Below are 24,613 nucleotides of genomic sequence, written 5' to 3' on the forward strand. Positions count from 1 at the left end.
TGACTAAAGGGTCAAGCAAGACTAAATAGCCCAGTCCGAATTGCAATAAGTGGACACACCTGATGAATGCAGCGATCCAAAGACTGCAGCGCTACCACTTATAACCACCGGAGAGAGCCCAAGAGCAGAATTCACAACAGTACCCCCCTTGAGGAGGGGTCACCGAACCCTCACCGGAGCCCCCAGGCCGATCAGGACGAGCCAAATGAAAGGCAAGAACCAAATCGTCAGCATGAACATCGGAGGCAACAACCCAAGAATTATCCTCCTGGCCATAACCCTTCCATTTGACAAGATACTGAAGCTTCCACCTCGAAAAACGAGAATCCAAAATCTTCTCAACCACATACTCCAACTCCCCATCAATCAACACCGGGGCAGGAGGATCAACGGAGGGAACAACGGGCACCACATATTTCCGCAACAAAGATCTATGAAAAACATTATGGATAGAAAAAGAGGCTGGAAGGGCCAAACGAAAAGACACTGGATTGATAATCTCAGAAATCCTATAAGGACCAATAAACCGAGGCTTGAACTTAGGGGAAGAAACCTTCATAGGAACATGACGGGAAGACAACCAGGCCAAATCCCCAACCCGAAGCCGGGAACCAACACACCGACGACGGTTGGCAAAACGCCGAGCCTCCTCCTGAGACAACACCAAATTGTCCACAACATGAGCCCAAATTTGTTGCAACCTGTCAACCACAGAGTCCACCCCAGGACAATCAGAAGGCTCAACCTGCCCTGAAGAAAAACGAGGATGAAAACCAGAATTACAAAAGAAGGGCGAAACCAAAGTAGCAGAGCTAGCCCGATTATTAAGGGCAAACTCGGCCAATGGCAAGAAAGCCACCCAATCATCCTGATCAGCAGACACAAAGCATCTCAAATAAGTTTCCAAAGTCTGATTAGTTCGCTCAGTTTGGCCATTTGAGGATGAAATGCGGAAGAAAAAGACAAATCAATGCCCAGCCTAGCACAAAAGGCCCGCCAAAACCTAGAAACAAACTGGGAACCTCTATCGGACACAATATTCTCCGGAATGCCATGCAAACGAACCACATGTTGAAAAAACAATGGAACCAAATCAGAAGAGGAAGGCAATTTAGGCAAAGGTACCAAATGAACCATCTTAGAAAACCGGTCACAAACCACCCAGATAACCGACATCCTCTGGGAAACCGGAAGATCTGAAATAAAATCCATAGAGATATGCGTCCAAGACCTCTCAGGGACTGGCAAAGGCAAAAGCAACCCACTAGCGCGGGAACAGCAAGGCTTGGCCCGCGCACAAGTCCCACAGGACTGCACAAAAGAACGCACATCCCGTGACAACGAAGGCCACCAAAAGGACCTACCAACCAAATCTCTGGTACCAAAAATCCCAGGATGGCCAGCCAACACAGAACAATGAACCTCAGAAATCACTTTACTAGTCCATCTGTCAGGAACAAACAGTTTCCCCACTGGACAGCGGTCAGGTTTATCAGCCTGAAATTCCTGAAGAACCCGTCGTAAATCAGGGGAGATGGCAGAAAGAATCACCCCTTCCTTCAAAATGCCCCACCGGCTCAAGGACCCCAGGAGAATCAGGCAAAAAGCTCCTAGAGAGGGCATCAGCCTTAACATTCTTAGAACCCGGAAGATGGAAGATACGAGACCACAAAATCAAAACGGGAGAAAAACAGGGACCATCGGGCCTGTCTAGGATTCAGCCGCTTGGCAGACTCGTGGTCTTGACCGATCATAAGAATCTGATTTACCTCAATACGGTGCTTGGCCCCCTCAAGCCAATGTCGCCACTCCTCAAATGCCCACTTCATAGCCAACAACTCACGATTGCCGACATCATAATTGCGTTCCGCAGGCGAAAACTTTCGAGAAAAGAAGGCACACGGTTTCATCACGGAACCATCAGAATTCCTCTGAGACAAAACGGCCCCTGCCCCAATCTCAGAAGCGTCAACCTCAACCTGAAATGGAAGAGAAACATCCGGCTAATGCAACACAGGGGCAGAAGTAAATCGGCGTTTAAGCTCCTGAAAGGCAGAAACAGCCGCAGAGGACCAATTCGTCACATCAGCGCCTTTCTTCGTCAAATCGGTCAGGGGTTTAACCACACTGGAGAAGTTGGCAATGAAACGGCGATAAAAATTAGCAAAGCCCAAAAATTTCTGAAGGCTCTTCACGGATGTGGGCTGGATCCAATCATGAATGGCCTGAACCTTAACCGGATCCATTTCTATAGACGAGGGAGAAAAAATGAAGCCCAAAAAAGAAACCTTCTGTACTCCGAAGAGGCACTTAGACCCCTTCACAAACAAAGCATTATCACGAAGGATCTGAAATACCATCCTGACTTGCTTCACATGAGACTCCCAATCATCTGAAAAAATCAAAATATCATCCAAATATTCAATCATGAATTTATCAAGATAATTCCGAAATATATCATGCATGAAGGACTGAAACACAGATGGAGCATTAGAGAGCCCGAATGGCATCACAAGGTATTCAAAATGGCCTTCGGGAGTATTAAACGCAGTTTTCCATTCGTCACCCTGCTTAATACGAACAAGATTATATGCCCCTCGAAGGTCAATCTTAGTAAACCAACTAGCCCCCTTAATCCTAGCAAACAAATCAGAAAGCAAAGGCAAAGGGTATTGGAATTTGACCGTGATCTTATTCAAGAGGCGATAATCAATACAGGGTCTCAAGGAGCCATCCTTCTTGGCAACAAAAAAAAACCTGCTCCCAATGGTGAAGAAGATGGCCAAATATGCCCCTTTTCCAAAGACTCCTTAACATAACTCCGCATGGCGGCATGTTCTGGCACAGACAGGTTGAAAAGTCGGCCCTTAGGGAACTTACAGCCTGGAATCAAGTCAATAGCACAATCACAGTCCCTATGCGGTGGAAGGGAACTGGACTTGGGCTCATCGAATACATCCTGGAAATCTGACAAAAACTCAGGAATTTCAGAAGAGGGGGAGGAGGAAATTGACATCAAAGGAGCGTCACCATGAACCCCCTGACAACCCCAACTAGTCACAGACATAGATTTCCAATCCAATACCGGATTATGCACCTGTAACCATGGGAAACCCAGTACAATAGCATCATGCAAATTATGCAACACCAGAAAACGACAATCTTCCTGATGGGCTGGCGCCATGCACATGGTCAGCTGTGTCCAAAACTGAGGTTTATTTTTAGCCAATGGTGTAGCATCAATGCCCCTCAAAAGAATAGGACTCTGCAAAGGCTGCAAGGGGAAACCACAACGTCTGGCAAATTCTAAGTCCATTAAGTTTAAAGCGGCACCTGAATCCACAAATGCCATGACAGAAAATGACGATAATGAGCAGATCAAGGTCACAGACAACAGAAATTTAGGTTGTACAGTACTGATGGTAACGGAACTAGCGATTTTCTTGGTACGCTTAGGGCAATCAAAAATAACATGAGCAGAATCGCCGCAGTAAAAACACAACCCATTCTGACGTCTGAATCCTTGTCGTTCAGCTCTAGACACAATCCTATCACACTGCATAGGCTCAGGACTCCGCTCGGAAGACAACGCCACAGTGTGCACAACTCTGCGCTCGCGCAAGCGCCGATCAATCTGAATGGCCAGAGACATAGAATCACTCAGACCAGCAGGCGTGGGGAACCCCACCATAACATCTTTAATGGATTCAGAAAGACCCTTTCTGAAAATTGCCGCCAAGGCATCCTCATTCCATTTAGTCAGCACAGACCATTTTCTAAATTTCTGGCAATACGATTCTGCCGCTTCTTGACCCTGACAAAGGGCCAACAAGGTCTTCTGAGCATGATCCACTGAATTAGGTTCATCATACAATAACCCTAGCGCCTGAAAAAAGGTGTCTACATTAAGCAAAGCTGGATTCCCAGATTCCAGGGAAAATGTCCAATCCTGAGGATCGCCACGCAGCAAGGATATGACAATTTTAACTTGCTGGATGGGATCACCAGAGGAACGGAGTTTCAGAGCAAAAAACAGTTTACAGTTATTTTTAAAGCTCAAAAATTTGGACCTGTTCCCAAAAAACAAATCAGGAGTTGGAATTCTAGGCTCTAAAACCGGAGTCTGAACGATATAATCTGAAATACCCTGTACTCTAGCAGCAAGTTGATCCACACGAGAAGCCAATCCCTGAACATCCATGCCAGCGCCAAACTCCTGAGCCACCCAGAGGTAAAGAGGGAAGAAAAGACACAACAGACTACAGAAAAAAAAAAATGGCTCAGCACTTTCCTTCCCTTCTTCTGAGATGCGATTAACTCATTGTTGGCCAGTTGTACTGTTATGATCTGGTGGCCTAGGAGCAGCATGAGACGTACTCTGGAGAAGGTGGTACCTGTACTGACCGCAGACCCTGAACTTAACACCGCAACTAGAAGTAGCCGTGGAATGTACCTAACACTCCCTAGACATCTCGACACAGCCGTAGGACTAAATACCCCTAGAGATAGAAAAGGGAAAACTATCTTGCCTCAGAGAAAATCCCCAAAGGATAGACAGCCCCCCACAAATATTGACTGTGAGAGGAGAGGGAAATAACATACGCAGACTGAAATCAGGATTTAGCAAAGGAGGCCGCTCTAGCTAAATAGAAAGGATAGGACAGAGTACTATGCGGTCAGTATTAAAACACTAAAAAATATCCACCACAGAAAATACAAAATCTCCACATCTAACTAAAGATATGGAGGGTATATCTGCATCTCCAGAGATACCAGCTTGGCTGAACAAATCCTTATACAGACCAAGCTGGACAAGACAAAACATGGAAAAGAACTGAACAATAAGGCCCACAGCATGTGGACTGCAAAAAACAAGGCCAGAACTTATCTTTGTTGAAATGAACAGCAAAGCATGAGAGACCAGGCAGGGATGTGAATCCTCCAGGAACAATGGACAACTGGCACTGACTAAAGGGTCAAGCAAGACTAAATAGCCCAGTCTGAATTGCAATAAGTGGACACACCTGATGAATGCAGCGATCCAAAGACAGCAGCACTACCACTTATAACCACCGGAGGGAGCCCAAGAGCAGAATTCACAACAGCCACCTGACCTTCATCTTCATCTGACCTTCGAGCAGCTTCCCTCAATAAAACTGATTGGCCATGGTCTTGGTATGCATTGATTTTCCCCAGCTCTCCCTGGCTCCTGAATGTCTCTGTATATTGCATTGAATTTCCATGGTATGCATTGATTTTCCCCAGCTCTCCCTGGCTCCTGAATGTCTCTGTATATTGCATTGAATTTCCATGGTATGCATTGATTTTCCCCAGCTCTCCCTGGCTCCTGAATGTCTCTGTATATTGCATTGAATTTCCATGGTATGCATTGATTTTCCCCAGCTCTCCCTGGCTCCTGAATGTCTCTGTATATTGCATTGAATTTCCATGGTATGCATTGATTTTCCCCAGCTCTCCCTGGCTCCTGAATGTCTCTGTATATTGCATTGAATTTTCTATGCCTTCCCTGGATCTGAGTGTCTTGGTGCAGCACATATAATCCTTTTTAGTATGCTTTCTTACCTATCAGCCTGTTTCCATGACCTGTTCCATATATCTCATTGTGTTATTCTGGCATCTCTCTGAGTGGTCACTCCAACCCCTCCCTCTCTTTATGACCTCTGCCTAACTCTGTGCATCTGGTCTCCCATACCCAGCCACCCCCTCATTCACACCTGATTGACCTTAGCTGGGGATATATTCACATGCAGGCGTCTGCTACAGACGCAGTCTGCTGCATTTCATCTTCTAACTTCCATCTTTTAAATTACATCTTTTTAATTATGAATTTGAATTAGACTGAATTGGACTGGAATTGACTGGAAGGTAACAGAACACCAACCTCTACAATGTTTCGGTTTCTTTTCTCATTCACCCCCATACTACTTTCCTTCTTACAATCTCCTGCAATCCCTCCACCTTGTAAGGAACTAGTAATTTCTTCCTCCATCCTCCCCAGCCATCTCATCTTCTCCTCAGAACTGTTCCTCCACATACAATCCTTTTTCTCCAGACACACACGGCCGCATCATGTCCTATCCTGCACCCACCTTCTAACGCTCTGTCTGCTACTCCTCATTGCCGGTGATGTATCCCCAAATCCCGGCCCACCCCAACACATCCCCACGCTCATTTCTAACCCCCTACCTCGATCCTCTGCACGTTTTCCCAACCATGACAACCTCATACCCATTCATTCAGCCCCCACTCCCCCGGTCCCCTTACCTGGAGCACTATGGAACGCACGCTCTGTCTGCAACAAACTGCCATTTATCCATGACCTCTTCATCACCAACAAACTCTCCTTCCTTGGCATCACGGAAACCTGGCTCACCCCCTCTGACTCAGCCTCTCCAGCTGCGCTTTCCTACGGCGGTCTCCACCTCTCTCACACCTCTCGCTCCACCAACAAACGTGGTGGAGGAGTTGGCTTGCTCCTGTCCGACACCTGCGCCTTCACTCCAATCCCGCTACCACCCTCCGCTACTCTTCCCTCATTTGAGGTGCACTCCATCCGCATCTATTCCCCCTCCAACCTCCAGCTGGCTGTCATCTACCGCCCCCCAGAGCTAGCCATCTCCACCTTTCTCGACCACTTCACCACATGGCTACTTCATTTCCTCTCTGTTGACATCCCCACTATCATCATGGGTGATTTCAACATCCCGATTGACACTTCCACCTCATCTGCCTCAAAACTTTTATCACTGACTGCCTCCTTTGGCCTCACTCAATGGTCCTCTGAGGCCACTCACAAAGATGGCCACACGCTGGACCTCGTCTTCACCCGCCTCTGCTCCCTTACTAATCTCACTAACTCACCCCTCCCCCTGTCTGACCACAACCTACTGACATTCTCTTCCCTCTCCTCTCCTAGTGTGCAACCCCCACTCCATGAACTCCCTCGCAGAAATCTCAAACATCTCAACTTACAATCACTCTCTGAGTCCCTTCTCCCTCTTACCGACATAGCCTCCCTTCATGACACAGATGCTGATGCTGCTTTTTATAACGCCACAATAACAGCAACACTCAATTCGGCCGCCCCGCTCATACATAGCAAAACTCGTACAATCAACAGGCAGCCCTGGCTGACCAGCCTGACTAAAGAACTGAGACGGGCTTCCAGGATCGCTGAGCGGAAATGGAAGCGATCCCGCTCTGCTGACCACTTCACCGCATACAAGCAGTCCCTCGCCAGCTTCAAGTCCGCGCTCACTGCCGCAAAACAAACTTACTTCTCATCTCTCATATCCTCCCTGTCTCACAACCCTAAACAGCTTTTCAACACTTTCAATTCTCTACTCCGTCCCCCAGCACCCCCTCCCTCCCCTCTCATTTCTGCTAAAGACTTTGCCTCTTTCTTTAAACAGAAGATCGATACGATCAGAGAAAGCTTTGGCCCACAGCGCCCACTGCCCCTCTTAGCTGCTCACCCCTGCTCCTCCAAAACCAGCTTCTCCACCATGACAGAAGATCAGCTCTCCACCCTCCTGTCAAGATCACACCTCACCACCTGCACGCTCGACCCGCTCCCATCCCACCTCATCCCTAACCTTTCCACGTTCTTCATCCCAACCCTAACGCACCTCTTCAACCTCTCACTCACAACAGGTGTCTTCCCCTCATCCTTCAAGCATGCCAAGATCACACCCATCCTCAAAAAGCCCTCCCTCGACCCATCCTCTGTGTCTAGCTATCGCCCGATATCTCTTCTTCCTTATGCCTCTAAATTGCTGGAGCAACACGTCCATCTTGAATTGTCCTCTCACTTCTCCTCCTGCTCCCTCTTTGATCGATTACAATCTGGCTTCCTGTTGTGAATTCTGTTTTTGGGCTCCCTCTGGTGGCTACTGGTGGTACTGGTTGACTTTTGTCTTGTGTTTCCAGTGCACCTGTTTTCATCAGGAAATTGGGAGTTTCCTATTTAGTCTGGCTTCTCAGTCACTCTAGCGCCGGCAATCAATGTTACCAGAGCACCTCTGTTGCTTGCTACCTGCTCCAAGTCTGCAATTCAGCTAAGTTGAATTTTTTGGCATTTTTTGTGTTTGTTTTGTCCAGCATGCATTTGTATTTCTCGTGCTGCTGGAAGCTCTAGTGATCTGAAATTACTACTCCGGTGTCATGAGTTGATAACGGAGTCAAGGTAGTTTCAGGATGGCTCCTTAGGGTTTTGAGGTAACCGCGTAGTCCTCTTTTGTATTTTCATCTATCTAGTCAGAGGGCCTCACTTTGCTGAATCTATATTCATACTGTGTTTGTGTTTTCCTCTTGCCTAACTGTTATTATATGTGGGGGGCTACTATAACTTTTGGGGTTTCCCTGGAGGCAAGCCAGGTCTGTGTATTCCTCTTCTAGGGGCAGCTAGATCTCCGGCTGGCGCGAGGTGTCTAGGGATAAATCTTAGGCACACCCCCTGGCTACTTTTATTTGCGTGTTAGGTTCAGCATCGCGGTTACCTGAGATAACATCTTCCTAGAGCTAGTCCGTTTTTGCCCGTGTCCCTGCCATTGGGAATCATGACAGTATTGCTGGCCATAATGTATTAAAGGTATTGGCTAAAGAAGGAGAGAAAAAAAAGAAGTTTCTGACACTTTTTTTTTTTTTTTTTTAACTCAGAAGTTCTGTCTAGCCCTAATTGCCATCTGCTGTTTTTTTTTTTCTCCTCTTAACCCCTGAATGGCTCAGATCTCTGCTGTTGAGAAATGGATATCCAGAGTTTAGCTTCAAATCTTAATACTCTTGCCTCTAAGGTTCAAAATATCCAAGACTATGTTATACATGCTCCTATGTCTGAACCCAAGATCCCTATACCTGAGTTCTTTTCTGGAGATAGATCTCGTTTTCTGAATTTTAAGCACAATTGTAAATTGTATCTTTCTCTGAGATCTCGCTCCGCTGGAGACCCCGCTCAGCAGGTTAGAATTGTTATTTCCTTGTTGCGGGGTGACCCCCAGAATTGGGCATTTGCATTGGCACCAGGGGATCCTGCGCTGCTCAATGTGGATGCGTTTTTTCTGGCACTGGGGTTGCTCTATGAGGAACCTAATTTGGAGATTCAGGCTGAAAAGGCCTTGTTAGCCCTCTCTCAAGGGCATGATGAAGCTGAAATATATTGTCAAAAATTTCGCAAATGGTCGGTGCTTACTCAGTGGAATGAGTGCGCCCTGGCGGCGAATTTCAGAGAAGGTCTCTCTGACGCCGTTAAAGATGTCATGGTGGGGTTTCCTACGCCCACAGGTCTGAATGAATCCATGACTATGGCTATTCAGATTGATCGGCGTTTACGGGAGTGCAAACCTGTGCACCATTTGGCGGTGTCTTCTGAGCAGACACCGGAGATTATGCAATGTGATAGAATTCTGTCCAGAAGTGAACGGCAGAATTATAGACGTAAAAATGGGTTGTGCTTCTACTGTGGTGATTCTGCTCATGTTATATCAGCATGCTCTAAACGCACAAAAAAGGTTGATAATTCTTTTGCAATTGGCACCTTACAGTCTAAGTTTATTTTGTCTGTAACTTTGATCTGTTCATTATCAACTATTACTGTGGATGCCTATGTGGATTCTGGCGCTTCCTTGAGTCTTATGGATTTGTCCTTTGCCAGACGCTGTGGGTTTAGCCTAGAGCCTTTGGAAGTTCCTATCCCTCTGAAGGGTATCGACTCCACACCATTGGCTAGGAATAAACCACAATACTGGACACAAGTGACTATGTGTATGACTCCTGACCATCGGGAGGTGATTCGCTTCCTTGTGTTGCATAACTTGCATGATGTCTTAGTGCTTGGATTGCCATGGTTGCAAACTCATAATCCAGTCCTTGACTGGAAAACAATGTCTGTGTTAAGTTGGGGATGTCAGGGGGCTCATGGGGAAGTACCTTTGGTTTCCATTGTTTCATCTACTCCCTCTGAAATTCCGGCATTTTTGTCTGATTATTGTGATGTGTTTGAGGAGCCTAAACTTAGTTCTCTCCCCCCTCACAGGGATTGCGATTGTGCTATAGACTTGATTCCGGGCAGCAAGTTTCCCAAGGGTCGTTTGTTCAATCTATCTGTGCCTGAGCATGCTGCTATGCGAGAGTATATTAAGGAGTCCTTGGAAAAGGGACATATCCGTCCATCCTCATCCCCTTTAGGAGCAGGTTTTTTTTTTTGTGGGTAAAAAAGATGGCTCCCTGAGGCCCTGTATTGATTATCGCCTGTTGAATAAGATTACAGTCAAATACCAGTATCCATTGCCACTATTGACTGATTTATTTGCTCGTATTAAAGGGGCAAAGCGGTTCTCTAAGGTTGATCTTCGGGGTGCGTATAATTTGGTGCGGATTAAGCAGGGAGATGAGTGGAAAACTGCATTTAATACGCCCGAGGGCCATTTTGAGTATTTGGTAATGCCTTTTGGTCTTTCTAATGCTCCTTCAGTCTTTCAGTCCTTTATGCACGATATTTTCCGTAAATACCTGGATAAATTTATGATTGTGTATTTGGATGATATTTTGATTTTTTCGGATGACTGGGAGTCGCATGTTCAACAGGTTAGGAAGGTTTTTCAGGTTTTGCGGTCCAATTCTCTGTTTGTAAAGGGTTCAAAGTGTATCTTTGGGGTTCAGAAGATCTCCTTTTTGGGGTATATTTTTTCCCCTTCTTCTGTTGAGATGGATCCTGTCAAGGTTCGGGCTATTTGTGATTGGACGCAGCCTACTTCCCTGAAGAGTCTTCAGAAGTTCTTGGGCTTTGCTAATTTCTATCGTCGATTTATAACTGGGTTTTCAAGTGTTGCTAAACCTCTGACTGATTTGACTAAGAAGGGTGCTGATGTTGCCAATTGGTCCTCTGCGGCTGTGGAGGCCTTTCGGGAGCTTAAGCGCCGCTTTTCTTCCGCCCCTGTGTTGCGCCAGCCTGATGTTTCGCTCCCTTTTCAGGTTGAGGTTGATGCTTCTGAGATTGGAGCGGGGGCGGTTTTGTCGCAGAAAAGTCCCGATTGCTCAGTGATGAGACCATGTGCATTCTTCTCTCGAAAATTTTCGCCCGCCGAGCGAAATTATGATGTCGGTAATCGGGAGCTCTTGGCTATGAAGTGGGCATTTGAGGAGTGGCGTCATTGGCTTGAGGGTGCTAGACATCAGGTGGTGGTCTTGACTGATCACAAGAATCTGATTTACCTTGAGTCTGCCAGGCGTCTGAATCCTAGACAGGCGCGCTGGTCATTGTTTTTCTCTCGGTTTAATTTTGTGGTTTCATACTTGCCGGGCTCAAAAAATGTGAAGGCAGATGCTCTTTCTAGGAGTTTTGAGCCTGACTCCTCTGGTGATTCGGAGCCTACTGGTATCCTTAAGGATGGAGTGATTGTGTCTGCTGTCTCCCCAGACTTGCGACGTGCTTTGCAGGAGTTTCAGACTGATAGGCCTGATCGTTGTCCGTCTGGGAGATTGTTTGTTCCAGATGAGTGGACCAGTAGAGTCATCTCAGAGGTTCATTCTTCTGTGTTGGCGGGCCACCCTGGAATTTTTGGTACCAGAGATTTGGTGGCCAGGTCCTTCTGGTGGCCTTCCCTGTCTCGGGATGTGCGTACCTTTGTACAGTCTTGTGATGTTTGCGCTCGGGCCAAGCCTTGCTGTTCTCGGGCTAGTGGATTGTTGTTGTCCCTGCCTATTCCGAAGAGGCCGTGGACGCACATCTCTATGGACTTTATCTCGGATCTCCCGGTTTCTCAGAAAATGTCCGTCATTTGGGTGGTGTGTGACCGTTTTTCTAAGATGGTTCATTTGGTACCCTTGCCCAAATTGCCTTCTTCATCGGAGTTGGTTCCTTTATTTTTTCAGAATGTGGTTCGCTTACATGGTATCCCGGAAAACATCGTGTCTGATAGAGGATCTCAATTTGTGTCTAGGTTCTGGCGAGCGTTCTGTGCCAGGATGGGCATTGATTTGTCTTTTTCATCTGCGTTCCATCCTCAGACTAATGGCCAGACGGAGCGAACTAATCAGACTTTGGAGACTTATTTGAGGTGTTTTGTGTCTGCTGATCAGGATGATTGGGTCGCCTTTTTGCCGTTGGCAGAGTTTGCCCTCAATAATCGGGCCAGTTCTGCTACTCTGGTTTCTCCTTTCTTTTGCAATTCTGGGTTTCACCCTCGTTTTTCATCTGGTCAGGTGGAATCTTCGGATTGTCCTGGAGTGGATTCTGTGGTGGATAGACTGCACCGGATTTGGAGTCATGTGGTGGACAATTTGAAGTTGTCTCAGGAGAAGACTCAGCAGTTTGCTAATCGTCATCGTCGTGTGGGTCATCGTCTCCGTGTTGGAGACTTGGTGTGGTTGTCTTCTCGTTTTGTCCCTATGAAGGTCTCTTCTCCTAAGTTCAAACCTCGGTTCATAGGTCCTTATAAGATTTTGGAGATTCTTAATCCTGTATCTTTTCGTTTGGACCTTCCAGCATCTTTCACCATTCATAATGTCTTCCATAGGTCGTTGTTGCGGAGGTACGAGGTACCGGTTGTTCCTTCTGTTGAGCCTCCTGCTCCTGTGCTGGTGGAGGGTGAATTGGAGTATGTTGTGGAGAAGATTTTGGACTCTTGCATTTCCAGACGGAGACTTCAATATCTGGTTAAATGGAAGGGATACGGTCAGGAGGATAATTCTTGGGTGACTGCCTCTGATGTTCATGCCTCTGATTTGGTTCGCGCCTTTCATAGGGCGCATCCAGATCGCCCTGGTGGTTCTCATGAGGGTTCGGTGCCCCCTCCTTAAGGGGGGGGTACTGTTGTGAATTCTGTTTTTGGGCTCCCTCTGGTGGCTACTGGTGGTACTGGTTGACTTTTGTCTTGTGTTTCCAGTGCACCTGTTTTCATCAGGAAATTGGGAGTTTCCTATTTAGTCTGGCTTCTCAGTCACTCTAGCACCGGCAATCAATGTTACCAGAGCACCTCTGTTGCTTGCTACCTGCTCCAAGTCTGCAATTCAGCTAAGTTGAATTTTTTGGCATTTTTTGTGTTTGTTTTGTCCAGCATGCATTTGTATTTCTCGTGCTGCTGGAAGCTCTAGTGATCTGAAATTACTACTCCAGTGTCATGAGTTGATAACGGAGTCAAGGTAGTTTCAGGATGGCTCCTTAGGGTTTTGAGGTAACCGCGTAGTCCTCTTTTGTATTTTCATCTATCTAGTCAGAGGGCCTCACTTTGCTGAATCTATATTCATACTGCGTTTGTGTTTTCCTCTTGCCTAACTGTTATTATATGTGGGGGGCTACTATAACTTTTGGGGTTTCCCTGGAGGCAAGCCAGGTCTGTGTATTCCTCTTCTAGGGGCAGCTAGATCTCCGGCTGGCGCGAGGTGTCTAGGGATAAATCATAGGCACACCCCCTGGCTACTTTTATTTGCGTGTTAGGTTCAGCATCGCGGTTACCTGAGATACCATCTTCCTAGAGCTAGTCCGTTTTTGCCCGTGTCCCTGCCATTGGGAATCATGACAGCTTCCGTTCCCATCACTCAACTGAAACTGCCCTAACTAAAGTCACCAATGACCTACTAACTGCCAGGAGCAAGCAACACTACTCTGTCCTCCTTCTTCTGGACCTGTCTTTTGCCTTTGACACTGTGGACCACTCCCTTCTGCTACAAATCCTCTCATCTCTTGGCATCACAGACTTGGCCCTTTCCTGGATCTCATCATATCTGACAGATCGGACATTCAGTGTCTCCCTCCGCCACACCACCTCCTCACCTCGCCCCTTGTCAGTCGGTGTTCCTCAAGGCTCTGTTCTAGGACCCCTTCTCTTCTCCATCTACACCTTCGGTCTGGGACAGCTCATAGAATCCCACGGTATGCAGTACCATCTCTATGCCGACGACACGCAGATCTACCTATCCGGACCTGACCTCACCTCCTTACTTACCAAAATCCCGCACTGTCTGTCTGCTATTTCAGCCTTCTTTTCTGCTCGCTTTCTACAACTGAACATGGACAAAACAGAATTCATCATCTTTCCCCCATCTCACTCTACCCCTCCACCCGACTTATTCATCAATGTCAATGGCTGCTCACTTTCCCCAGTCCCACACGCCCGGTGCCTCGGGGTGATCCTCGACTCTGCCCTCTCTTTCAAGCCACATATCCAAGCCCTTGCCTCCTCCTGCCGCCTCAAACTCAAAAACATTTCCCGGATCCGCGCATTCCTTGACCGCGACACCGCAAAAACACTAGTGCATGCCCTTATCATCTCCCGCCTCGACTACTGCAACCTCCTACTCTCTGGACTCCCCTCTAGCACTCTGGCACCACTCCAATCCATCCTACACTCTGCTGCTCGACTAATCTACCTGTCTCCCCGCTATTCCCCCAGCCTCTCCCCTATGCCAAGCCCTTCACTGGCTTCCTATCGCCCAGAGACTCCAGTTCAAAACCCTCACAATGACCTACAAAGCCATCCACAACCTATCTCCTCCATACATCTGTGACATGATCTCCCGGTACCTACCAACACGCAACCTCCGATCCTCTCAAGACCTCCTTCTCTACTCCCCCCTCATATCTTCTTCCCACAACCACATCCAAGACTTCTCCCGTGCTTCCCCCATACTCTGGAACTCTCTACCCCAGCACATCAGACTCTCGCCTACCATAGAAACTTTCAAAAAGAGCCTGAAGATACTCTTCCGACAAGCCTACAGCCTGCAGTGATCCTGAACCTACTGAACCGCCGCACAACCAGCTCTACCCTCTCCTAGTGTATCATCACCCATCCCCTGCAGACTGTGAGCCCTCGCGGGCAGGGTCCTCCCTCCTTATGTACCCGTGTGCCTTGTTTTTGCTCATGTTTAATGTTTGTCTATATTTGCCCCGTACTTCACATGTAAAGCGCCATGGAATAAATGGTGCTATAAAAATGAATAATAATAATAATAATAATTGGCCATAATGACCATTGTCTAGTTTCGAGATAAAATGACAGAGACTTGCAAGCCAAAGAACAACATGCCTACCATGAAGAATCATGGTGGCATTACAATTTGGAGGTAGTGTGCTTCAGGAGGCACGTGTGCAATTTACAAAGATGGATGAGGAGGTATTGTTTTGTAGAGATTTTGAACCAACATCTAAAGACCTCAGCCAGGAAACTACTGCCTGTGTGCAAATTGGTCATCCAGGACAGTGACACCAGGCATACTTTCAAAGTTATGTCCAAATGGTTAAACCTCTTTCCAATTTATGACATGCTACTTCATCATATATCCGGTCCCCTTCTTTGAAGCAGCCTCAGAAACTGAGCCTACTGTATTGCCGGCAGATGATGTCAGTGTTATTTAAAAGGGGAGACCAGAACTGGGAGGGCACACTATTCTAAATGCCCATCAGCCCCCCTGCAACATGATTCCAGAGCCTCGATGGGTTACCCTAACAGCTTGGAATCTGCTGAAGTCCATCTTGCCTGTCATCACTATTCTTCTATGAAGCCCAACATGGAGCTGGGCTTCACAGTAGACCATGATTTGTACTTATAAGCTGCAACACTGTGGTATAAGTGATTGGACGATCTCAGGTTCAAGTTCCCTAAGGGGATTGCAAAGTACAGTAAATACTAAAAAGAAGAAAAAAGAAAGTTTAAAAAAATATAAATACATTAAAAAAATATAAACGTTTGAGTCACCCACACTTCTACCTCATTAATAGTAACAAAATAAATTTTTCATCTATTAAAATATAAAGTTAATTAACCTGATTGGTAAATGGTGTAACAAGAAAAAAAAACAAAAAACTCCACAATAGCGTTTTTTCAGTCGCTGCATTACTGCAAGAAAAAAAAATGCAATAAGAAATTATCATATCTATCCAATAAAAATGTGTCCCGGGCGCAAGAAAACAAGACCTTTCACAAAAATGAAATATTACAGGTTTTGGAACATGGCAAAATAAGCATTTTTTTTCTGATTTTCTGAATTATTCTTCGTTACTGATCTAAATAAAAATATTAAAGTTTGGTATCATATTATGAACTGATAATATGCAGATTCATACTACCACGTCAATTCAATAAACGTTGAGGAAAAACAAACAAAATACAAAAATAAATGTGGAATTGTATTTTTTGTAATATCACCCACCGCACTTGAATTTTTTTATCGTTTCCAGTACATTGAATGGTAAAATGAATGGTCTCATTTTACGATGTCGACAAAAAGTTATGGCAAATCGCATGGCTAGGTAGGGGTTAAGATCAACAAAGTGAAGGCAATGGAATGGCTGTCATAAAGCCCTGACCTCAATCCCCCCAAAAATGTATGAGCAGAATTGAAAAATCATACGTGAGCAAAGACTTCTACAAACCTAAATGAGAAATGGACCAAAATTCCAACAACTATTGGAAGACAACCGAATACTCTTACCCACGTTAGACAATTTAAAGCCAATGCTAACAAATACTAGGCACATGTTATTAAACTTCTGGGCCACTCAAAATGTGAAAGAAGAAAAAGTTGAAAGTGTCTCTAGAATTATTTAGATGCTTCACATTCTTGAATTATAGTAGTGCTCTGAAGTAACCTAAGAGTGTGAATGTGTACTAGACAGGAGTGTGTGTGTGCTCACAGAAGTGTGTGTGCTCAGGCAGGAGTGTGTGCTCAGGCAGGAGTGTGTGCTCAGGCAGGAGTGTGTGCTCAGGCAGGAGTGTGTGCTCAAGCAGGAGTGTGTGCTCAAGCAGGAGTGTGTGCTCAAGCAGGAGTGTGTGCTCAAGCAGGAGTGTGTGCTCAAGCAGGAGTGTGTGCTCACGCAGGAGTGTGTGCTCACGCAGGAGTGTGTGCTCTCAGACGTGTGTGTGCTCAGGCAGGAGTGTGTGCTCTCAGAAGTATGTGTGCACAGGCAGGAGTGTGTGCTCTCAGACGTGTGTGTGCTCAGGCAGGAGTGTGCTCACACAGGAGTGTGTGCTCTCAGAAGTGTGTGTGCACAGGCAGGAGTGTGTGCTCTCAGACATGTGTGTGCTCAGGCAGGAGTGTGCTCACACAGGAGTGTGTGCTCTCAGAAGTGTGTGTGCTCAGGCAGGAGTGTGTGCTCTCAGACGTGTGTGTGCTCAGGCAGGAGTGTGCTCACACAGGAGTGTGTGCTCTCAGAAGTGTGTGTGCTCAGGCAGGAGTGTGTGCTCTCAGACGTGTGTGTGCTCAGGCAGGAGTGTGTGCTTGTAGAAGTGTGTGTGCTCAGGCAGGAGTGTGTGCTCTCAGACGTGTGTGTGCTCAGGCAGGAGTGTGTGCTTGCAGAAGTGTGTGTGCTCTCAGGCAGGAGTGTGTGCTTGCAGAAGTGTGTGTGCTCTCAGGCAGGAGTGTGTGCTCACAGAAGTGTGTGCTCAGGCAGGAGTGTGTGCTCTCAGAAGTGTGTGTGCTCCCACAAGTGTGTGTGCTCAGGCAGGATTGTGTGTGCTCAAGCAGAAGTTTGTGCTCAGGCAGGAGTGTGTGCTAAGGCAGGTGTGACTGCTCTCAGAAGTGTGTGTGCTCAGGCAGGAGTGTGTGCTTGCAGACCAGTGTGTGCTCAAGCCATAGTGTGTGCTCTCAGAAGTGTGTGTGCTCGCAGAAGTGTGTGTGCTCAGGCAGGAGTGTGTGCTTGTAGAAGTGTGTGCTCAGGCAGGAGTGTGTGTTCGCAGGAGTGTGTGTGCTCAGGCAGGAGTGTGTGCTCACAGACGTATGCTTTCAGGCAGGAGTGTGTGCTCACAGGCGTGTGTGCTCTCAGAAGTGTGTGTGTTCAGGCAGGAGTGAGTATTCAAGCAGGAGTGAGTGTTCAGGCAGGAGTGAGTGCTCAGGCAGGAGTGTGTGCTTTCAGACGTGTGTGTGCTTTCAGACGTGTGTGTGCTCTCAGAAGTGTGTGTGCTCTCAGAAGTGTGTGTGCTCTCAGAAGTGTGTGTGCTCTCAGAAGTGTGTGTGCTCTCAGAAGTGTGTGTGATCTCAGCAGTGTGTGTGCTCAGGCGGGTGTGTGTGCTTGCAGAAGGGTGCATGCTCAGGCGGGAGTGTGTGCTCACAGACGTGTGTGCTCAGGCAGGAATGTGTGCTCTCAGAAGTGTGTACTCTCAGAAGTGTGTGTGCTCAGGCAGGTGTGTGCTCAGGAAGGTTTGTGTGCTCACAGAAATGTGCATGCACAGACAGGAATGTGTGCACACAACATTGTGTGCTCAGGCAGGAGTGTTTGTTCACAGAAATGTGTATGCTCCGTCATGAGTGTGTGTGCCTAGGCTCTAGTGTGTGTGTTCACACAGGAGCTGTGAGCTGCTATCTTCTAAGCCTCACACTTCTCAGGGGTCTTTTGAGCAATTGGTGGGGGTTTCAGGACCCAAATCCTAATAGATCTACAGGCACTTAAAGGGACAAAAAAATATAAAATTTATTGGTAAATGTTTTATATAATTGTTGCATAATATTATTTATAGAAAAGTGTATACCCACATAATTTTGCAATCTATGTGTTTTTACAACTTTGTGTTTCCCCCATTAATCTGTGATTTCTATGTCTTTATCTTTAGATCTTTCTCTAACACCGTAAAGATCTCAACCATATTGCTTTCTCACAGTCGGACTATCTTGAATATTATGACTTTGTACGTCATGCACTTTTTTCTCGGCTTACCGTTATAAGCTATAACCTCAAACTCTGCATCCATCCTGTAATTGTAAGGAAAGTTAGAAGACTCCTTCATAGGTATCAGTGATGTTCTTCAACACAGCAAAGCCAACGAGGAACTTAAAAGACGGAGCAAGGAGACAAAAATAACATGAACATGAATGGTGAAAGATGAGGGAAAAAATTCTGTTTCACTTTTTTGGGGACTTGTTTCTGGCATTCAAGACGTAGGAATTGGAACACACGCGCCAAACTTGAAACATAGTAAACTGGACCTATCTGCACAAAAGGGAAGTCAATGCTTGGTTGTTCCCTACAACATCCATTTATATAATGCTGACATTTATAGGATGAATTCACATTTTGGGTCATTGCGATGTCACAAAGGTGAAAAAGACATTTCTATTGAAACACGTAAAGTCCTATTCACATTCGCCGAAGCAAAAGTATTCATCGTATTTTTGTGTTACCTATGAAAATGTGATGGATGCAGCAAATAAGTTTGGAATGAACCTGAACTATCTATATCAGAAAAGGGAGTCCAACTAGAGAAATACATAGGAATAGTTCACACTAGGCAGCAAACCATGGCAGGTGATGGGAAACACTTTCATATTATAAGTAATGGACAGATTCCATTTATTATTAAAAATTGCAATATGTCAACTTTTTGAAAGAGGTATATAATATTTAAAAGGCAAGCTCCCTGCAGGAAATTGATCTGCAAATTCGCACTAGTTCTAGAATCTATAAAGTGTTAATTTTTGAAAGCAGTATATGAGCAAATTTGGCAATTTTCTTATTTACCCTCTTCACCCTCGAGCCTGTTTTCACTTTCATGACCGGGCCAAATTTTACAATTCTGAGCACTGTCACTTTATTTGATAATAACCCCGGAACGTTTCAATGGATCCCACTGATTGTGAAATAATTTTTTCGTGACTTATTGAACTTCATGATAGCAGTAAAACATCATCAATATGACTTGTTTATTTGTGGAAAAATTGGAAATTTGGTGAAAATTTGGCAATTTTCAAAGTTTTAATTTTTATGCCCTTAAATCAGAGAGTTATATTACACAAAATAGTTAATTATAACATTTCCCATGTAGCAACTCTGCTGGCATCACGGCATGGCCTCTCATCTCTCACACTATATTACCCACTGCTCCAGGTCATGATGTGGTTTCTGTTTCTTGCCAGCTCCATATTCTGTGCCTCTGCTCTCTGCATGCTTCCTGGCTGTGTACACAGGGGGGCGGCACCTGAACTCTCTGGTTCTTATAGGAATCAGGTGCACCTGTCTAATCTGTTCCTGAGCAATTGCCAAGAGGCCTCCAGTATTTAGTGCAGCTCCACCCAGTGGACTGGGCCTGCCTGCTGCACAAGTCTGACCCCACCATCAGAGGCTCCAGCGAAGACCAAGGCAGCTGTCATAGTTACGCCCCTTCCAGGGTAGTCTGGTTCATGGCACAGTGGGGCCACAAACCCCCCAGCTCACGCCCACCAGTCAGGGCGTGAGCGTGACAGTTTGCACAGGCCATGGCCTCCACTGTATCCCATGTTCTACCGCTCGCAGAGCATGATGAACTTTCTACCCGTATGAGCTCCTGAAAAATTTGTTCCACCATGGGTGGTTCAGACTTTGGAGACTTCTGACCCAATCATTGTCTCTAATGCTCTTTTCAAGCAACTTCAGGCCTATGAGGAGGAGCACGACCTAGCTGACCCACCTATGTTCTATGGGAATCCTGAAGAATGCCAAGGGTTCCTGAAACAGTGCTTGCACTACATCCTGCAGAGTGCAGCTTGTTTCGCCTCTGACCGGGTCAAGGTGGGTTACGTCATGTTCTACCTGGCCGAAGATGCTCTAATATGGATCACTCCCCTCTGAGAAGCAGGGGATCCTATCGTCATGAACCTAGGGGCCTTCCTGGTGGCCTTCCGTAGAAGATGTTTCCTGTATGTATGCCTCCAACTTCCATCTGGCTATTGGGTGAAGATCCCAAGACAGAAGTTTTCTCATCTCTGCTTTCCACCAGTCTATAGGTGGAGGTTCAATTTTCTTGTGATGATGGGCTTAAGTTGGATCCAGTGAAGGTGTCTTCAGTTTCCAAAGAATTGGATTATGTTGAGGTCAAATCAGAAGCTTCCAAGTCCCTGCTTTCGGTGAACCAGGTGAAAGAAGTCCTGTCCCTTGTATCTTCAGTGTGGGAAGCTGATCTTGCTGGACTCAAAGAGACTGGGCATTCTGAGATCTCTAATGTCTCATCTACCTCATTCTACCAGAGGAATGTTGTGATGGTTCTGACTATGTGTGCTCCAATCCTTCTTCTACAAGTTATTCTGGCGGGCTTGAAGAAGAGGGGCCATAAAGGGGGGTACTGTAACAACTCTGCTGGCATCACGGCATAGTCTCTCATCTCTCACACTATCTTACCCACTGCTCCAGGTCATCATGTGGTTTCTGTTTGTTGCCAGCTCCATATTCTGTGCCTCTGCTCTCTGCATGCTTCCTGGCTGTGTGTATAGGGGGGCGGCGCCTGAACTCTCTGGTTCTTATAGGAATCAGGTGCACCAGTCTAATCTGTTCCTGACCAATTTCCAAGAGGCCTCCAGTATTTAGTGCAGCTCCACCCAGTGGACTGGGCCTGTGCAATGTGTTAGCTCAGTTTGTTTAGCTTCCGAGTTTGCCAGGCTTTGCTCTGTGTTACTCCCTCTCTGGAGGCATTTCTCAGTGTTCTTGCCTAGATCTTGTTGTCCGCCCTCCAGGAGGCAGAATATCCTGGTCCCTGTAACTTTGTTCTTGTTCCTTGTCTTGTTCCATTACCTTGTCTGAACTTAGTCTTATCTTGGTCTCCTTGTCTGTGGCTTCCTTCCCTGCTGTATCTTTCCTTGTGTTCTCAGTCTGCTTATATTCCGCACTCTTGCGGCTCTGCCTGCTCTGTACCTTTGTGGCTTTACCTCTGCTCCGCACTCCTGCGGTTCTGCTCCGTTCTACTCTGCTCTGCTGCTGCAGAGACCTCTTGCTGCTGCAGAGACCTCTTGCTGCAGCTCCTCTCCACATTCCTTGCGGTTTCGCTCTGCTTAGCTTTTGCTGCTGCAGAAACCTCTTGCTGCAGCTCCTCTCCGCATTCCTTGCGGTTCCACTCTGCTTAGCTTCTGTTGCTGCTCCATCTCCTGCTCTACCATTCCTATCCGCAGCCTTGCGGTTCTCTTCCTGTGTGAACAGGTCCCAACCTGTTCCTTCACACTCCATTCCTTTATGCTTGTTTCCGTACCTGCTTCTTCTGTGTGAACAGGTCCTAACCTGTTCCTTCATTCTCCTTTCCTTCTGGCTTGTTTCCGTACCTGCATCCCCTGTGTGAACAGGTCCTAACCTGTTCCTTCATTCTCCTTTCCTTCTGGCTTGTTTCCGTACCTGCACCTCCTGTGTGAACAGGTCCCTATCTGTTCCTACATACACCACACCTGCCAGCCCTGTGTCTCTGCCGTTCCTGCCAGCCCTGTGTCTCTGCTGTTCCTGCCAGCCCTGTGTCTCTGCCGTTCCTGCCAGCCCTGTGTCTCTGCCGTTCCTGCCAGCCCTGTCTCTGCCATTCCTGCCAGCCCTGTGTCTCTGCCGTTCCTGCCAGCCCTGTGTCTCTGCCGTGCCTGCCAGCCCTGTGTCTCTGCCGTGCCTGCCAGCCCGGTGTCTCTGTCGTGCCTGCCAGCCCGGTGTCTCTGCCGTGCCTGCCTGTCATGTCTCTGCCAGCCTTGACTCAGCCGTGCCAGCCTACTCGTCTGAGTTTCATCTGTACTCATCTGCTAGTCCTGCCTGATGCCCACACCTGTCCTAGTGTTCCTGTTCTCCAAGTGGGATGAGCAGCCACAGCCAGACACCACCCTTGAGTAGCACCTGGCAGCTGCCTGCCGCACAAATCTGACCTCACCATCAGAGGCTTCAGCGAAGACCAAGGCAGCTGTCATAGTTACGCCCCTTCCAGGGTAGTCTGGTTCATGGCACAGTGGGGCCACAAACCCCCCGAGCTCATGCCCACCAATCAGGGCGTGAGCATGACATCCCACATGTCTACTTTACATCAGCATAATTTTTTAAACAGATTTTTTTTTCTTAGGAAGTTATAAGGGTTAAAATTTTAACCAGCAATTTCTAATTTTTCCAACAAAGTTTACAAAACCATTTTTTAGGGACCACATCACATTTGAAGCGACATTGAGGGGCCCATATGACTGAAAATACTCAAAAGTGACACCGTTCTAAAAACTCCACCCCTCAAGGTGCTCAAAACCACATTCAAGAAGTTTAATAACCCTTCAGGTGCGTCACAGGACTTTTTGGAACGTAGAAGGAAAAATGAACATTTAGCTTTTTGTCACAAAAATTTTACTTTAGACTTAAAATATTTTATTTTTGCAAGGATAACAGGAAAAAAAGGACCCTCAAATTTGTTGTGCAATTTCTGCTGAGCATGCCGGTACCCCACAGTGGAAACCCCCCATAAAATACACCATTTTGGAAATTAGACCCCTCAGTGAACTTATCTAGAAGTGTGATGTGCACCTTGAACCACCAGGTGCTTCACAGTTTATAACATTGAGCCGTGAAAATAAAAAAATCACATTTTCCACACAAAAATGATTTTAAGCCCCATATTTTTCATTTTTGCAAGGGTGACATTTAAAATTGCACCATGCAATTTGCTGTGCAATTTCTCTTGAGTATGCTGATACCCCGTATGTGGGGGAAAAACTACTGTTTGGGCACACAGCAGTGCTTGGCAGAAAGGGAGTGCCAGTAGACTTTTTGAATGCAAAATTTGATGGAATAATTAGCGGTTGCAATGTTGCCTTTGGAGCCCCTGGTATTCCTAAACAGTGGAAACTCCCCACATGTGACACTGTTTTGGAAACTAAGTCTAAACAACCATGAATAAGGCTCATTGGAGCTGAAACGCGTCGGATGTATTCATGGTGACCAGAGCCGCACTTACCATGTTTTTATGAATGTGAATAATATTTCTTCAATAAAATTGGACATTTTATTTACCTGCTTCCACACTGGATTATTCCTCTTTGTTTGCCTCATCCTTATCCCAGGCTTTTCCGCGCGTTTCCCAACAGGATTGTGGCTGCATCAACGATGAGTTAACTCTCCTTTTTCCCTTTCGCCACTTGTTTTTATTTTGGAAACTAGACCTCTCCGAGATATGTGGTGTGAGCACCTTGAACCCCCGTGCTTCACAGAACTTTACAACATTGAGCCGTGAAAATAAAAAAAATCACATTTTCCCCATAAAAATGATTATTAGCTCCACATTTTTCATTTACACAAGTGTAACAGGAGAAATTGTGGCATACAATTTATTATGAAATTTCTCCTGAGTACGCAGATACCCCACATGTGGGGGTAAAATACGGGTTCAGAAAAGGAGTGATTTTTTTGGAATGCAAACTTGGATGAATGGGCTGCCTGTGTCATGTCGCATTTGGAGAGTCCCTTATGTGCCTAAACAGTGGAAAACCCACAAGTGACAAATTCCAGGAAGCTAGACCCCTCAAGGAATGTGTGGTGAGCACCTTTAACCCCATCTGCTTCACATACGTTTATATCATAGAGCAGTGAAAACAAAAAAAAAAACACGTTTCCCCACAAAAAATTAATTTTAGTCCATTTTTTTTTCATATCACATGGATAGAAGGAGAAAATAGACCCCAAAATTTGTTGTGCAATTGTGCCATATTGAAGGTCACATTTTGCTGGACTGGTTTCAGTGTGGTAAGTCACGTTGGCAGAGCCCTGGGCCCTGAGGTGCCAGGACAGCAGCACCCCCATAACAGACCCCATTTTACAAACTACACCTCTCAATTAATTCATTTAGGGGTGCAATGATGATATTGACACCACAGTTGGGTCACAGAATTTCATACCATTGGGCAATGAAGTAAAAAATAA

At 46.3% G+C, this 24,613-nt stretch overlaps 1 protein-coding gene across 1 annotated transcript in view; it reads left to right on the forward strand.

Moving 5' to 3' along the window:
• The window catches only part of FLT3LG (fms related receptor tyrosine kinase 3 ligand), a 107,917-nt gene extending 84,078 nt beyond the window's left edge, over positions 1-23,839 (forward strand). The window contains exon 10 of the mRNA XM_077259648.1: positions 18,564-23,839. Within this exon, the coding sequence (XP_077115763.1) occupies positions 18,564-18,583 (20 nt within the window). The 3' untranslated portion in view covers positions 18,584-23,839. The remainder of the gene's footprint in view (positions 1-18,563) is intronic.
• The last annotated feature ends 774 nt before the right edge of the window (positions 23,840-24,613 follow it).

The sequence above is a fragment of the Ranitomeya variabilis genome, chromosome 4 (assembly GCF_051348905.1).
Source record: "Ranitomeya variabilis isolate aRanVar5 chromosome 4, aRanVar5.hap1, whole genome shotgun sequence".
NCBI classification, from domain to species: domain Eukaryota; kingdom Metazoa; phylum Chordata; class Amphibia; order Anura; family Dendrobatidae; genus Ranitomeya; species Ranitomeya variabilis.